Source organism: Acanthochromis polyacanthus, chromosome 19, assembly GCF_021347895.1.
Source record: "Acanthochromis polyacanthus isolate Apoly-LR-REF ecotype Palm Island chromosome 19, KAUST_Apoly_ChrSc, whole genome shotgun sequence".
Taxonomy (NCBI): Eukaryota; Metazoa; Chordata; class Actinopteri; family Pomacentridae; genus Acanthochromis; species Acanthochromis polyacanthus.
In genome coordinates this window covers 19,592,584-19,608,663 of record NC_067131.1, presented here as the reverse complement: position 1 = coordinate 19,608,663, position 16,080 = coordinate 19,592,584, and the positions used below count along the sequence as shown (strand labels likewise).

The following is a 16,080-nucleotide window of genomic DNA, read 5'->3' as shown; positions in this document are numbered from 1 at the left end:
GAGTCGGTTCGGAAATTAGTCGAAATTCCCATCCCTAGTCGGGAGACAGGAGAAAGTTCCACAAAGTCAATTATCACTGCAGCCCTCCACCAGTCGGGGCTTTATGGCAGAGTGGCCCAATGGAAGCCTCTCCTCAGTCCAAGACACATGAAAGCCCGCATAGAGTTTGCCAAAAACACATGGACTCCCAGACTATGAGAAATAAGATTCTCTGGTCTGATGAGACCAAGATTGAAGTTTTTGGTGTTAATTCTAAGTGGTATGTGTGGAGAAAACCAGGCACTGCTCATCACCTGCCCAATACAATCCCTACAGTGAAACATGGTGGTGGGAGCATCATGTTGTGGGGGTGTTTTTCAGCTGCAGGGACAGGACGACTGGTTGCAATTGAAGGAAGGATGAATGCGGCCAACTACAGAGATATCCTGGAGGAAAACCTCTTCCAGAGTGCTAAGGACCTCAGACTGGGCCGAAGGTTCACCTTTCAACAGGACAATGACCCTAAGCACACAGCTAAAATAACAAAGGAGTGGCTTCAGAACAACTCTGTGACCGTTCTTGACTGGCCCAGCCAGAGCCCTGACCTAAACCCAATTGAGCATCTCTGGAGAGACCTCAAAATGGCTGTCCACCAACGTTCACCATCCAACCTGACAGAACTGCAGAGGATCTGCAAGGAAGAATGGCAGAGGATCCCCAAATCCAGGTGTGAAAAACGTGTTGCATCATTCCCAAGAAGACTCATGGCTGTACTAGCTGAAAAGGGTGCTTCTACTCAATACTGAGCACAGGGTGTGAATACTTATGACCATGTGATATTTCAGTTTTTCTTTTTTAATAAATTTTCAAAAATTTCTACATTTCAGTTTTTTCTGTCAAAATGGGGTGCTGAGTGTACATTAATGAGAAATAAAATGAACTTTTTTGATTTTGGCAAATGGCTGCAATGACACAGAGAGTGAAAAATTTCAAGGGGTCTGAATACTTTCTGTACCCACTGTATCTGGATGACACTTAAAATGAGCAACATACATGTGAACTTGCAGAGCTGTTTTGTAACATTTAAGAATAAAAGGGGTCAAATTAGCACAATGTGATAACCAGACGAAGACTATAGAGTCACTGCTTGAAGTGTAGACATATATAAAGAACAACACAAAGAAAACAAATGTATTAAAGCAGCTATTATGACACCACTAGTCTACAACTACAGGTTTAACCTCAAAATCAAGTCCTGCAACCTGCTCAGCATGACAGTAGCTGACCCCAGTGATGGTCTGACTCTTGATATCTCTCTGCCCTTCTGTGACTGTTTGCTTGGTGGTCTCTCCTTTTGTTTAGAATGGCTGACAGGCTTGTGAGTCTCTGTGTGTTTTGTTTATGGCCAGTCAACATCGCAGAAGGGTGTGAACCCCAGCGAGCTTCTAACTTACCGACAGGTCTGCCGGGCAGCACCTCGAGAGACGAGAGGGGAGAGCAGACAGCCAGAGAGGAAAGCAGTCAGGCAGAAAAAGATGTAAGGAGACAGGTAGGATGGAGAGAAAGATGTGGGTTAGAGGAGAACGATATTTTAGAAGATCTGAGATTATAAAAGTCAACAGAAGGGATGGCATGAGTATAAACATTGAATTTGGATGTTCTTCTGTTGAGATCGACAATAAGATTCTTGCTGTATGATCGAAATCAATCCGTATGAGTTACATTCTTCCTCTTTTCAATCCCTGTGAGTAACAACCTGATGCCAACTACATCTGATGTTTACACTGTATTAAATTTGTTGGCTCCTCGAGGGAGAAACACATGAGTTGCTCGGCTTTTTCTTTCACCACTCAGTAATCGGCTTAGAGTGACGAGGGCTTTACCTGCTCCTGTTGTATGAAATGAATAGACGTGGACGTTCTAGACTGTACATTGTGCTAAAGTAATGCTGTGAGAAGGCTGCTGCTGCTTCCTCTCAATTTTTAAAAGCAGTCATTATGGTGTCTGGTCATGTTTGCAGGGAATTTCACCGAGCTGTGCAGCTTCAAACAGACAGCAATGAGCTCTATATGCACAGATGCTCTTCCACAAAAAGGCTCTTATATTTTATTTCATCTTTAAGGGAGAGTAGTGCCACTAAACTGTAACATTCACAGATCAGTTCACACAGAATCTCTGTGTAAAGTACAAGAATTAAGTGATGTGATTCTGTTTTTATTTTCATCTTTGATTACCACCTTGAGCTGCAGCATGTAGTTAATTACTAAGAAAGTCATCTTCATAATTCAGTATTAGTTCAATTTTTATTGCCAGAAATGAGACAGTTACAGGTTTCCATATATGAGTAGTGCTTTTCTCAGTCTCACATTACAGTAAATCAGTAACGGTTGGTCACACACACTGTCAGTCATTTTTACTCCACCAAGACACGCGGCGGAGTTATGTGATGATCAGCGTACATTTGTCCTTCCGTCTGTGAATCCATCTGTCTGTGCGCAAAATTACTCAACAACAGAATAACAGATTTGGATGAAATTTTCAGAAAGAGTCAGAAATGACACAAGAAACACCTTGTTACATTTTGGCAGTGATGCATCTTATAGTCTGGATCCACGGATTTGTTAAGGATTTCCCATTGCGAGATAACGGCATCACCGTTACTACAACAACAAGTGAACGCTACCAGCTGCCTGCTGACGATCACATGATTGCGATACAAGGAACAATTGATTAAATTGTGGGGGTGTTTCCAAGTCCCATCAATTAACGGTGGCCGCTACATATTTATGTCACGCAATTTGGTATCCATACATAATGTACACATGTATAACACACACCTGTGCTCAGTGCAAGGTCATTTTTTTTCTTAAAAATTTCATCCATCAGAAATGATACAAAGACTGAGCAGCCTTGACAGAGTACTGCACTGTTTTCTCATGTTTTATATACCAAACAAGACACCTCTAAGATAACTAGTTACTAATTCCATCCTACCATATCAATGTCTTTAATTACAAAAATTAAAATAAAATGATGACATCCATCCATTGTCTATACACCGCTTAATCCTCGTAAGTGCTAACCACCACACCACGGTGCAGCCCTTAAAATGTTGACATTTTTGTAAAATTTTGACTTCATTAAAAGGAAAGGTACAAAAGCACATTTTATGTATAACACACTCATTTTCCTGCAACAGGAAGTTATGAGCAGTAATGCCACTAATGGAAATGGTAGAAAACCACACAGCTAAGAGGCAAGACTGAGCTGATTAGGACTTCCAGACGGATACGAGGTCAGGCCAGCCCAGACATGAAGGTGGGGATTTTTCTATCAGTGCTGATAAATCAGCTGCTGCTTCTCACTTTCAACGCTCCTTTGTCTGCTGTAATAGTAGCCTTGTCCTTCGAAGGAGCACAGGGACCTTGGTTGTTCATCTGAGTCATGTCATTGACTGATAGACTTTGTTTTGGTGGGACTGTGTGTGTCCAGCTGCAGGCTAAACCCATTGGTTATGCTTATTGTGGACATATAAAGTAGGAAACCCTGTTGCAAAGGGTAGATGCAAGAAAGATAGTAGTGGAAAGATGTTCACTCTCATGCAAGCGTCGTAGTATATTAAGTAGTGTTTGAATGGTGTTCAGTGGGTAAAAATGTGAAATAAATTACTCAGTTTACGTCATATGACTGAACATTCCCAAGGTCATATCCAGCATGATAATCTAAACATTTTCTTGTGTCACAATTTCTGTTCTAATTTAACTAAAACAACATCATTAGTTCAGCATCCATGCAATTAAAAATTGGACTCCTACCATGCTTTTTCTTTATCAGTATGTAGTGCAGACAGAGCGAGCAGTGCACCCCAACAAAGCCGATTCAACAGTCATGTGCCTCAGTCTGAACTGAGCTTCTCTCAAAGCCTGTAGGCATGGAGGAAATTGGCAAATAATTTGATATTTTTAAATATTCTTTGTATTTAATGGCTGACTCAAGGCTATAAGCTCTCTGTTGTGGTAGTGTGAAGCAATTATAAGCCACCTGCAAAGCAGCGCATGCGCACACACACACACACGCACACACATACACAAAACGCACAAACACGATACACACTTGTGCCTGAGCAAACGTGACAGTGTCTGTCGATTCATATTTGGGAGACAGTTGTTTAGGCAGCGCTCCATCCATGCATGAAAAACACACATGGGATTATTCAGTGTGTGAAGAAAAAGGACCTTTTATCAAGAAGGAACAGCAAAATCAATATCATAGTTGAAAGTTTCTTGAGCAGAAAAAAACACGTCTAACTTTAGCCTTTGACCTCTGTTACAGTAACACAACTGCATAAACGTTAATAATGTAATATGATTATCCCCTTACTCAACCAAACCACAATATTGTGTTTCCTACATAGAACACTCACTGGGAGATAAGGGCAGACAGCTGTTGATACATTTCAGACATTACTTGGGTGTAGCACTGCCTCATAATTATGGATATTCATAATTATCTTTGTCGCACGAAAAAATGCTTCAACAACAGCACCACATTTGAGGCCGTAGACACCACAACGCAGCTGTTTTTAGATAAGTACACGTTGTGACTGACATATCTCATCGGAACATGAAAATAAAACTTCCAAACACATATCTGTGCACACATAGCTTTATTTACACATACTTTGTCTGTGCTGTATTCACTCACATCAGCATCTGCAGCTGTAAATATGCTGCCATACACTGACAGCATATGAACTGTGAATTAACATTAACCATGCACTGTAGACAAAGACATACTGTACACTACTGTTTGGGGTCACTTTGAGATGTCCTTATTTTTGAAAGAAAAACTTATTTTAAGATAATATTAAATTAATCAGAAATACAGTCTAGACATTGTTAATGTGGTAAATAACTATTCTAGCTGTAACCGGCTGATTTTTAATGGGCTATCTACATAGTGGTACAGAGGCTCATTTCCAGCAACCATCACTTCTGTGTTCTAATGCTACATTGTGTTAGTTAATGGTGTTGTAAGCAGTCCCTCCAGGATTTCGCGGGCATTTTTCGTGATTGTTCGAATGGTCGACGGTTTGATTCCCGTTCTTGCCTAGTCATGTGCTGTTGTGTCCTTGGGCGAGACACTTTCCCCGCCTTGTCTCCAGTGCTGCTCTCACACTGGCGTATGAATGTGTGTGAATGTTGGTGGTGGTCAGAGGGGCCGTAGGCGCGGATTGGCAGCCACGCTTCCGTCAGTCTGCCCCAGGGCAGCTGTGGCTACAAATGTAGCTTACCACCACCAGAGTGAGAATGTGCGAGTGAATGAATAATGGATCCATTGTGAAGCGCTTTGAGTGCCTAGAAAAGCGCTATATAAATCTAATCCATTATTATTATTATTATTATTGTTGCGGCCGAAAATGCCTGAATTCACGGCAGCTTTTCTAAAAAATTGCGATAAAAGTTGCGATGTTTTAAGCTTATTTGTTGAGATAAAATTACGGGAGATATGTGACAAATGCTAAAAAGCTGCATTTTTTTTCCAGCTTCTAGAACATCTTTCAACACTATAATTGACAATATTTATTCCGAAATTAATTATTTAACGTTCCAACGCATTTTCACAAAAGCTGGCACACCATGGTGGGAAATTAGCAGCAGCTAGATACTGGTTTAATATAACATGACCTAACTATGCAGGGGGCGACAGGAATTGATGGGACTCAGAAACACCCCCACAATTTAATCAGTTGTTCCTTGTGTCATTTCCAATACGTCCACAGTGATAGATCTGTTGTAGGATCACAATCATGTGATTGTCAGCGGGCCACTGAGGTAGCATTCACTTGTTGCCATGGTTACCGTGCTGCTCTCAAACACCGTGCTGCTATGACTCCTTAACAAATCTGTGGATCCAAACTTTAAGCCGTATCACTCCCTAAGTCTAATCATTTGGTCCTTGTGTCATTTCTGACCGACCCTGAAAATTTCATTCAAATCCCTGAGTTCGTTTTTGAGTGATGTTGGTAACAGAGGAAGGATTCACACACGCTGATTGTCACATAACTCTGCCGTGTTCTTTGGTGGAATAACTTAATCTAATTTAACTCATTCTTTCAGTGCTCTAACGGATCTGGATGCAACAGCTTCCATCATGGTGATCTGTCTGGTCTGTTGTCCGCTCATTTCAGCCGTTCTAATATGTTTCGTGTTAAAAAAAAAAGTGTGTATCAATCGATTTTTTTTCTTTTTTGGTATTCCACCACAATATTGCACGGTTGTAAAACAGTTTAGCTCCGCTTTGTTGAAGAACTGATGTTCTTCAACAAAGCGGTGTTTATCACAATCTTCAGCAATAATTTTTGTTGGTAAATGAGAGACATTAGTATTGCACCTCTGCATCTTCAAACCATAACCAAGGAAGTGAATTTGGTGATGTACGTGCATTACATTTGCGCTGGGAGCTGCTATGATTGGTGAAACTCATGGGAGGCGGGCCAAAATTGCGGGGAAGTTGCGGTGATTGGACAAAACCGCAAGGCTGCACAAAATTCACGGAGATTGGTTGATTTCGCGTGAATTCGTGCGATCGCAACATTGCGAATTCCTGGAGGGACTGTTTAAGGCTAATTGATGACTAGAAAACCCTTGTGCAATTATGGTAGCATGAATAAAAGTGTGATTTTGCATGAAAAACATGAAATTATCCGGGTGACCCTAAACTTTTGAAAGGTAGTATACATTTGTTTGTTTTAAAAGCAGCACCAAGCCCATTGTTGTTACATGCTGCCAATGTGCTACTAATATATTTCTAGTTTAGAATAAGCCACTAAAGTCTCAATGCATTCATGGAATAAGTAAAAATGGCTTGGCATTTAGAAAATATGAAGAGTTCATTTGCAAAAACAGGTAACTCCATTTTCAGAAAACTCTTTTTTTTATTGTTTACTTGAGATAATAATACTAATAATAATACTAATAATTAATTTTTTCTCTATTTTGTCATGTATTTTCTACTGAGTCAAATCCACTCAACTTCAGTTTGATTGATATTATCTCAAGTAAACAATAAAAAAAAGCTTTCTGAAAATTTATCAAAACGGAGTTATCTCTTTTGCAAATGAACTCCTCAAATACTTATTAGCTTTTTTTCCCAAGAATTTAAGAAGAAGATTGACTTCTGTATGCTAAATACGAAGCTAGAGCTAGCAACTGATTAGCATAGCCTTGCTTGAAAACTATGCACAGAGGGTAACCGCTAGCAGCAGCTTTTCAGCTCATGTGCAAATTTCACAAATAAGATGCAACATGATAATGAATAATATTCAAAAGGTGATGATAGGCACAATATTTTGGCCAATTTCGATAGAGCCCAGCTAGCCACACCCCTGCCATCCATATGCTAATGTAGGCTAATCAAATGCTGGCTAGCTCAATCTAGCTCATATTTAGCTTCACATATAGAGGCATTTCTTTTATCTTGCCTCATTGTAAAACTAAACCAACTTTCAGAAATTGTCAGATTACTATGTTCAACTAGTTTTTTGAAGAAATAAAATTTCCATTTCTTCAGTTTGTGATTTCCTAATTTCACTAGAACAATTTTGTTCAGCTACTGTGGTATTACATTAGCTAAAGTTAGCAGGGTATACATTTTCATAGTGGAATACAAAAATTTTATAATAATCTTTTATTTGTTAACAGTCTGCAACAGCAAATTGTTTACAGTTTGAATACCTTGTTAATGTGTTCATGTGGTGTTTTTCATATGCTAAAAGACAAATCATGAGTAAAATATAAGCAGCCAGCTTCATGGCTGAGTTTTTCACTTTTGAAACTGTAGTATGCAGATGACAGTGTGAAAAACACAGATTCAGACTTCTGGGGTTTCCTGTGTAACAAACCTAAAGAACCAAACCTGTCAATGTGTAGGATATAGCTTTCTGTATTATTATTCTTTTTCAGAATCGGCTTTCAGTTCTAATATGTGTGCCTGAATTCTTCCAGTATTATTGTAACTCTGCCAAGGCTACATGCTGCAGCCACGAAACGCAGCAGAGTTATGTGATGATCGACATACATTTGTCAATCTGTTTGTGCATAACATTACTTGAAATCGGACCAACAGATTTGGATGAAATTTTCAGGGAAGGTCAGAAATGACACAAGGACCACCTCATTAAATTTTGCAGCGATGCGGCTTATAGTCTGGATACATAGATTTGTTAAAGATTTCTGTGTCATTGCGAGATAGTGGCACAGCATCACTGTAACTAAGACAACAAGTGAACACTACGTCAGCTGCCAGCTAACGATCACATGATTGCGATCCTACTACAAAGCTATCGCTGCGGACTTATCGTGACTTATCCATCGTAAATCATACAACAACTGAGCCGCCTTGGTGGAGTTAATTTGTTAAATTTGTTATTACCACGGTCCATATTGGATTTTTGAAGACAAATGTTTTAACACAAATGAAGCAAATGGACTCTTGTTGTGCCGTATATCGACTGTAGACTTGTCTTTAACTAAGAAATAAAAAGATGACGTAACATTCACACCTCCTGTGAGCTGCAGATCTATTAAATGTCAGCAAAGTTTTTAGAAACTGCCTACCTGTTGAATAATTTTTTATTAATAAAAAAGCCTCAGATTATTCTATTTATAGTGGCCTACATCAACCTAAATTGTGTCTGACTTCAAAAAGAATCAAAGTCTGGAGCGCCTGAGTCACGCAGAGCTTGATTGGCATTGTCTTTTTTCCTGTGTGTGTGTCTATGAGTTTGTTTGACAAAGACTGGAGGACAGCCCATCTCCCTGTTACACTCAGGGAGAGAGAGAGGGACAGAGAGGAAGAGAGAGAGAGCCTTGTTACACTCCTCCTGAGGGATTTGCTTCTCCCCAGGGGGCTGAGGGAACGGACCTGCTGCCCACACTGCTGAATGAGAGGGACAGGAAGAAAAGATTGAATGAAAGGACAGAATAAACGAGTGAGGAGTAAGAAGCGGGGCTCGTTTGACAGGTTTAGTTTCCGCTGGCACCGAGCATGCCTCACTGGCAGGTTCTGGCCGTCGGTGCTACCTGTATACTGATCTGCTTCCAAACGGACTCGGTGGAGCCGCTTCTTCATGCTGCAGCTATAGGCCAGAGCCAGTCGCTGCTCCAGCCTGCACCGCTCACTCAGACATGGGGCCGGTCTGCTGCAAGCCGGACAGACTGAAGAAACAACATCTCCAAGGTAACGGGAAACAGATGCTGGAGATTTTTTACAAGTGTCGTAGAGGTGGGGCGTCTGAGTAGCTTTGAGACTGTAGAAACCTCAGATTTACAGTACGTTTAGAACAAACTCTTATTCATGGCTTTTTTCTGCACTGATTTATTCTTGCTCCTGACTCTTACACATTTAACTAAATGTACTGTTAAAGACAACGTTTTTTCAAATCTTCTTTGGCACAACAAGACAGACAGCAGAGCGATAGGGTGCAAAGTTCTGCTGCAAAGTGAGTTTTGCTAGTTAGCCACCTACTTTTCCGAAATCTGTGTATGTTTGAGTAGATACTACAGACAAGTCAAGGATTATCTTTGCTAGTTCTTGTCTAACAACTTAATTACGTCCCAGTTTATTCAGAGATACATTGCAGCATGCTGGCTTCTGTGAGTGCTCACAGTTGTATATCATTATATGCAAATGAATGCCTCTTGGCAGTCACTAACACACAGATTCTGGTACAGTATGGCAGATCCTCGCTGTGCACTGCTATGCGTGACACACTAACAGTAGAAATATTGTGGTGGGAGCTTGTTGTGTCCACAGTAGTGCATGATGAATGGAAAACAGGAGGATAGACAACCCAACACTACGCTGTTGCTGCAAGGTCATGAGAGTCTGTGCTGATGTATATTTCTTTTTGTTTACTCTTGTTTATCTTAAATATTTTTTATGTCTAACTCTTTCATCCCCTTTTCATTGTTCCTTGCACAGCTTTTAGTACAACATTAACTTCAGTGTCCTGCAAAACTAATTCCTACTAGACACTGCTACAACTACATGTAATAGTTTGTCATGCAACTTGTTCAAAATAACAGATTCTACTGCACAATATAGGTACTAAGTAGCAGAACCTGTGCTATAATCTATAATACTATTGTTTGTTTCACTACAAACTGCTCTGTCTGTCTCATAGATGCCGATATTAAGCAGCACAGACATCTTATAAAGTTAATCCCCAACCACTTCACAGAACCCAATAATCAGGCACATTATTTATAAAGGACTTAGCCTGAAAGGCACAGCACACCAATGCACCGAGCAGTACACAGCACAACCTCTGTGACAGTTTGCTGGCCCAGTAGTGCTTAAGTAGACTTACTTAAAGTTCAGCCTTGTAATGTGAAATGTTGTGTTTTAATGGCAGGACAGAGTGAGGCTAGTTGCTTCCACCTGCTTCCAGCTTTTATGATCAGCTAACTACCTTTTGGCAGTAGCTGCAAATGTAAAAGAACAAACTGTCCTTCGTCACTTTAAACAAATAGTTTTAGGTTCTTTTTTTCTCAGCTACAAATACACAGGATATTCTGCTAATTACACAGCATGAACTTGCTACCTGCCTGTGGTAGCTAATAGAAAGCAAAAGGACAATCGTCAAAGCTAATGTTCCTCGAGCTTTTTTCCAAGGTAGTTGCTAGAGGTACAGACCCGTACTTTCCATTTGCCAATCAGATACGCGAGATCTGGTCACGTGACTCCCGGTAGACGCTGGAGGTACGGACCCGTAGCATCGGTACTACAGGTACGGACCCTAAACCTGACCCTAACACTAACCCTAACCTTAACCTTTGCTTACCTTTCAACAGTTTGCAGTGGTTAGCAGCTTCTTGACTCGCGAGACTCGCGTACGGGTCCGTATCTGTCTGGCAAATGGAAAGTGCCGTACCCATAGCCCAGAGGCTACGGGTACGGGTCCGTATCTGTAGACACTACCTTTTTCCAAAAGTTACATTGTAGTTGATTTCTTTCTGTGCTGCAATAAATCGGGATCTTATTGTGTACATGAGAGAAACATTTGTCAATCTTACGCTGTTACTTTTTCATAATGCATTGTACCAGTGGTTACAAAGTGAAATTGCATACCTATAGTAAGTTTAAAAAAAAAGTAAACAAAAGGTGCCAAAAACTGCAGTTTCTCAAATATCCAAAATGATGCATAAATGTGGATGTGGGTAATTCAGGGAACACTTGGGTGTCACCACAGGACAGTCCATGATCCAGAGATGTTTGCATGGCCTGCCTCAGGTCCACTCATGTGCCACTTCTTTGCTCATTTTTATATTAGCCTGTTGCTAGGAAGAATCAGGCACTGCCAAGACAGCGATGGCTGCAGTCACCACACTGAGCTTTAAATGCTCTGAAAGTGTTGCGAGTTCTTATCGGCATTAAAACCTACATTCAGGAATCAGCTGGTTTCCTTCAGAGCAACATCTGGTGATGAGGCTTACGTTAAGTTTGCTGTTGATGGTCAATAAATGCCACAAAAAGGTAGCCTGACTGTCATTAACATAACTTTGTGAACAATGCAAGCTCCTTTTGCTGTTGAGTGGTGCAATTACCCATTCAATGAAGAGGCTATTGTGTATTTTCACTCTGCCAAAGAACGTCGGAGTTATGTGCCCATTAGTGTACATTTGTTTGTCTGTCCATCTGTTTGTCTGTCTGCCTGTTAGCAACATAATTAAAAACGGAAAAACGGATTTGGATTAAATTTTTAGGGAAGGCCAGAAATGACACAAAGACCAAGTGATTAGATTTTTTTTGCAGTGATGTGGCTTATAGTCTGGATCCACAGACTTGTTAAAGATTTCTGTATCATTGAAAGATAGCGGTATCATGTTACTGCAACTATGACAGCAGGTGAACACTACGTCAACTGCCTGCTGGCGATCACATGATTGCAATCCTACTACAAATCGACCCCTGTGGACTTACCGAGACTTATCTGTTGGAACAAGCAACAATTGATTAAATTGTGGGGGTGTTTGTGAGTCCCATCAATTGTCACCGCCTGCTGCATATTTATGTCACACAACTCGGTATCCATACATAATGTACGTATGCATAACACAAGCCTGTGCTCAGTGCAAGGTCATTGTGTTTGTGGGTACATCTATATTAAATGGCCACATTCTATAGTGCCGTGATTTCTGCCACAAATTTTTCAAAGATTTCAGCCGTCAGGAATGATACGACTGAGCAGACTTGGCTGAGTACTCCATTCTCTGAGTGCTTTTCTTGTTTCCTAATGTGGTGCTACTGAGCAGTTTCACACTGGAGTCATTAAAGTCTCAGCAAAATCAAACAACCTATGCCAGCATGTCATCAACAAAAACCTTTTTCAAGACCTAAAGATCAAATGATGACGTTTTGGAGTTAATAGTCATCTTTAGGGATAATTAAGGCCCTCAGTTTGTATAAATGAGTTTAACTTGAAAACAGCTGGTAATGTGCACAGGACAACACCCCAACTTCATAGTTGCTGCATGCAATCAAAATAATTGGTTGTTTTTTGTTGAAATACACATCAATGATGAAGCACCAAAACTTTCAGCACTAAATCTGCTAATTGGAAACAGGAAAAAGTGGAGTTGAAAATAAAGCAGACTGCCAACTGCTAATGCTTCAGAACCTCAGACATGTTCAGAGGTGCATTACCTCAGCTGACTTCTCTCTCATGTTGACTGCTGGTATCTCATCCCATTCTGACAGTTTTAATAAGTTCAAACTGTGACATCAGCAAAGAAAAGATTCTTCTTCTGCACTTCAGAGAAAGCCCCCTCTCCTCCTCTTCCTTTCTTGTCCTTATCTCCCATTCAACAGCGTCTGTGAGCCATCTGACATTTAAGAACCAAAGCAGTTTTCTTCCAGGGTATATCATCAGTAAGCGCAGACACTCATAACGCAGCGGTTTTACGTGCATGTGCTGTAAACATTCAGCCTCCTCGCTGGCTCAAATGTCAGCCTCCGTCTGATGGTCCTGTGGAGGCACTGAAATCGAATTCATTACAGGGACTCAGAGAGGAAAACTCAGTTAAACGTGTATCTCTGAAAACCCTGCAGTCAGTGTTATCTTAATTGCCTCCAAAAGGGATCTTTGTAGCTCCTCTCAGTCTGGGCTTGGATGTTCCAATGGTTCTGATCGCATTGATTTTAAGTGGCTCCGTGTGTGTGTGTGTGTGTGTGTGTGTGTGTGTGTGTGTGTGTGTGTGTGTGTGTGTGTGTGTGTGTGTGTGTGTGTGTGTGTGTGTGTGTGTGTGTCTTATCAGGGCGTGATTTACTCAAGAAGAAGTATTGCATGCCTCAAAGCTCCTTAATATCCAAGCCTCTCTATTTTTATCATCCTCTCAATTTACCACTTTTCTGCTGGCAAATTAAAGGACTCCTTTGTACTGTAATGTACAAATTCATGCAACTTCCCCACTTCATGTGTTCAATAAAAAGAGAAAAGTGTACAATAATTGTAAAATCCCCATTCAGTATTCCCAGACAGCGGGGCACATGGGAGGACAGGCTGCAGTGAGTTGTTCATCATTATAGTGTGAGTTTGAAAAGCTGGGTGACAATGGCCCTTAGCTTTATAGCACCACTGTTTATATTTGGTTTCCCTTCTCACAGCTAAATGACTGTGACAACAACACCATCCAACACTAACGGCTCAGCTAAACCCACAACATATTCTTCAAATTACACAGATGTTTATCCCAAGAAATCAATATGATGCAGAGATAACAGGATATATATGCTGTCTATTGTGTTTTTTAACGTAGCAGCTGATTATGTTTCGCACTATTTCGCTGTGTGAAAATAAAGGTATCAACTTTCTAATCTCACATTAACATTTCTCACACTATTTCACCCACTGGCATCCAGCTGTGAACTTTTCTAATGTTAATGAGGTAAAAAATTGTTGAAACTGAAGCTCATTCTACATCTGCAGTCACTAAAAGTAGCTCTGGAGCAGCAAAAAACAAACAAACAAGAGAGTGTTAAATAGAACAGCAGTGCCATCTAGTGGTTAAAAACTCCTTCAGCACATTGATTTTCACTTGGCAATCCCAGAGGAAACACATTTTTTCGGCTTAAAATCATCTACTGTACATCAATTAAAAGTTTAATTTATGAATGTTATAGCTGGACAAGTCAAAGCTTTTCCAATATGACAATTCTGCTACCACAGTTTCTACTTTCAATATTTAGAAACACAGTTGCTTATCATATGTCTTAAGTTAAGCACAGGTGACCTTCAGGTTTAGGGATGTTAAAATGAAGATTTTTTGAAACCACTTTGTTGGAATTCAAGACCATATTTTAACAAAATGAAAAACAATTAAACATATTTTTTTAAACAGCCACAGCAGTGACTCTTTGCTGCTAATATAGGATCACATTTTAGTTCAACAGTGAAATGCTGACTGCCTTCATTCTTACGCTAGTTAGCACAACTTATTTAGCTGATGGTATTGTGAGATACATTCCCACATGAAGATTCAGCCAGACAACTAAACAAAATAACAGGAAAAAAAATTAAATGGATCTTTTTTACTCCGCCAAGGAATGGCAGAGTTATGAGACAATCAGCGCTGGATTGTCTGTCTGTCTGTCTGTCTGTCTGTTAGCAACATTACTCAAAAGTGGACTAATGGATTTGGATAAATTTACAGAGAAGGTCAGAAATGACACAAGGACTAACTGATTAGATTTTGGCAGTGATGCGGCTTATAGTCTGGATCCACAGATTTGGTAAACATTTCTGTATCATTGCCAGATAAAGGTACTGCGTCACTGTAACTATGACAACAAGTGAAGGCTACGTCAGCTGCCTGCTGGCGATCACATGATTGCGATCCTACAACAAATCGACCCCTGTGGACTTCTACAATTCTACAATTTCATTTAGCAGATGCTTTTGTTCAAAGCGACGTACAACACAAGCAAGAGTTCAAACATAAGGAAAAACCTGTAGTAAGTGCAAAAGTGCAAAAGTGTGATTGGTCAAAGGTGTTGCCATCAAGTTACAGAAGAGTTGCTAACCCCCCCACCCCCCCACCCCACCCCTTTTTTTTGTTTGTTTGTTTTTTTGTTTTTGTTTTTTCAACTTTGTCAGCGCTAAATAAGTGCTGGGTTTTGGACTACCTGAATTATTCTACCCCTAAGGTGGAGTCGGATTAAGTGCCTAGGTGTTCTCTGAACAACTGAGTCTTCAATTGTCTCTTAAAAGTAGAAAGGGACTCAGCAGAACGCACAGAGTTTGGTAGTTTGTTCCACCATTTGGGAACAACAGAGGAGAAGAGTCTGGCTAGAGATTTCGAGCCGTGCTGGGCTGGAAGCACCAGGCGTCTCTCACATGCAGAGCAAAGTGGACGTGAAGGGGAGCAGACCTGAATCAGGGAATCCAGGTAGGCTGGGGCTGTTCTTGTAAATGTTTTGTAACCCAGGAGGAGAGTTTTGAATTTGATTCTGGCTTCAACTGGAAGCCAGTGAAGGGAGATGAACAGGGGAGTGACATGAGCTGGTTGAAGACCAGACGTGCTGCTGCATTCTGGATCATCTGTAGAGGTTTGACTGTACATGCAGGGAGACCTGCCAGAAGAGAGCTGCAGTAGTCAATGCATGACATCACAAGAGCCTGAACCAGAAGTTGGCCTGTTGGGTCAGGAAGGATCTGATCTTCCTGATGTTGTAGAGGGCATAACGACAAGATCGAGAAACTGAGGCCACGTGAACCTTAAAAGTCAGCTGGTCATCAATCATGACACCTAGGTTTCTGGCTGAGTTTGTGGGCACAAGTAGGCTCGAGTGAAGTTGGACACTGATCTGAGGCTGAACAGATGGACAAGCTGGAAAGACCATGAGTTCAGTCTTAGACAGATTTAGCTGAAGGTGCCGTTCCTTCATCCATGTGGAGATATCAGCCAGACATGCTGATATCCGAGCTGAAATTGTTGTGTTATCAGGTGGAAAAGAGGGGAAAAGCTGAGTGTCTTCAGCATAACAGTGGTAGGAGAAGCCATGGGAGCAGATCACTGTACCAAGTGAGGTGGTGTACAG

At 40.8% G+C, this 16,080-nt stretch overlaps 1 protein-coding gene across 2 annotated transcripts in view; it reads left to right on the top strand.

Annotated features, from left to right (window-relative positions):
• si:dkey-191m6.4 (rho GTPase-activating protein 22) overlaps nt 1-16,080 on the top strand; it is a 55,832-nt gene that overhangs the window by 25,330 nt on the left and 14,422 nt on the right. The window contains exon 1 of one of the 2 annotated variants that reach the window (XM_051939162.1): nt 8,771-9,219. The exons of the other annotated variant lie outside the window; for it this stretch is intronic. Coding sequence (XP_051795122.1) covers nt 9,168-9,219 — 52 coding nt within the window. The 5' untranslated portion in view covers nt 8,771-9,167. Of the gene's footprint in view, nt 1-8,770; nt 9,220-16,080 lie in introns of those variants that run through there. 2 annotated transcript variants of the gene reach the window in all.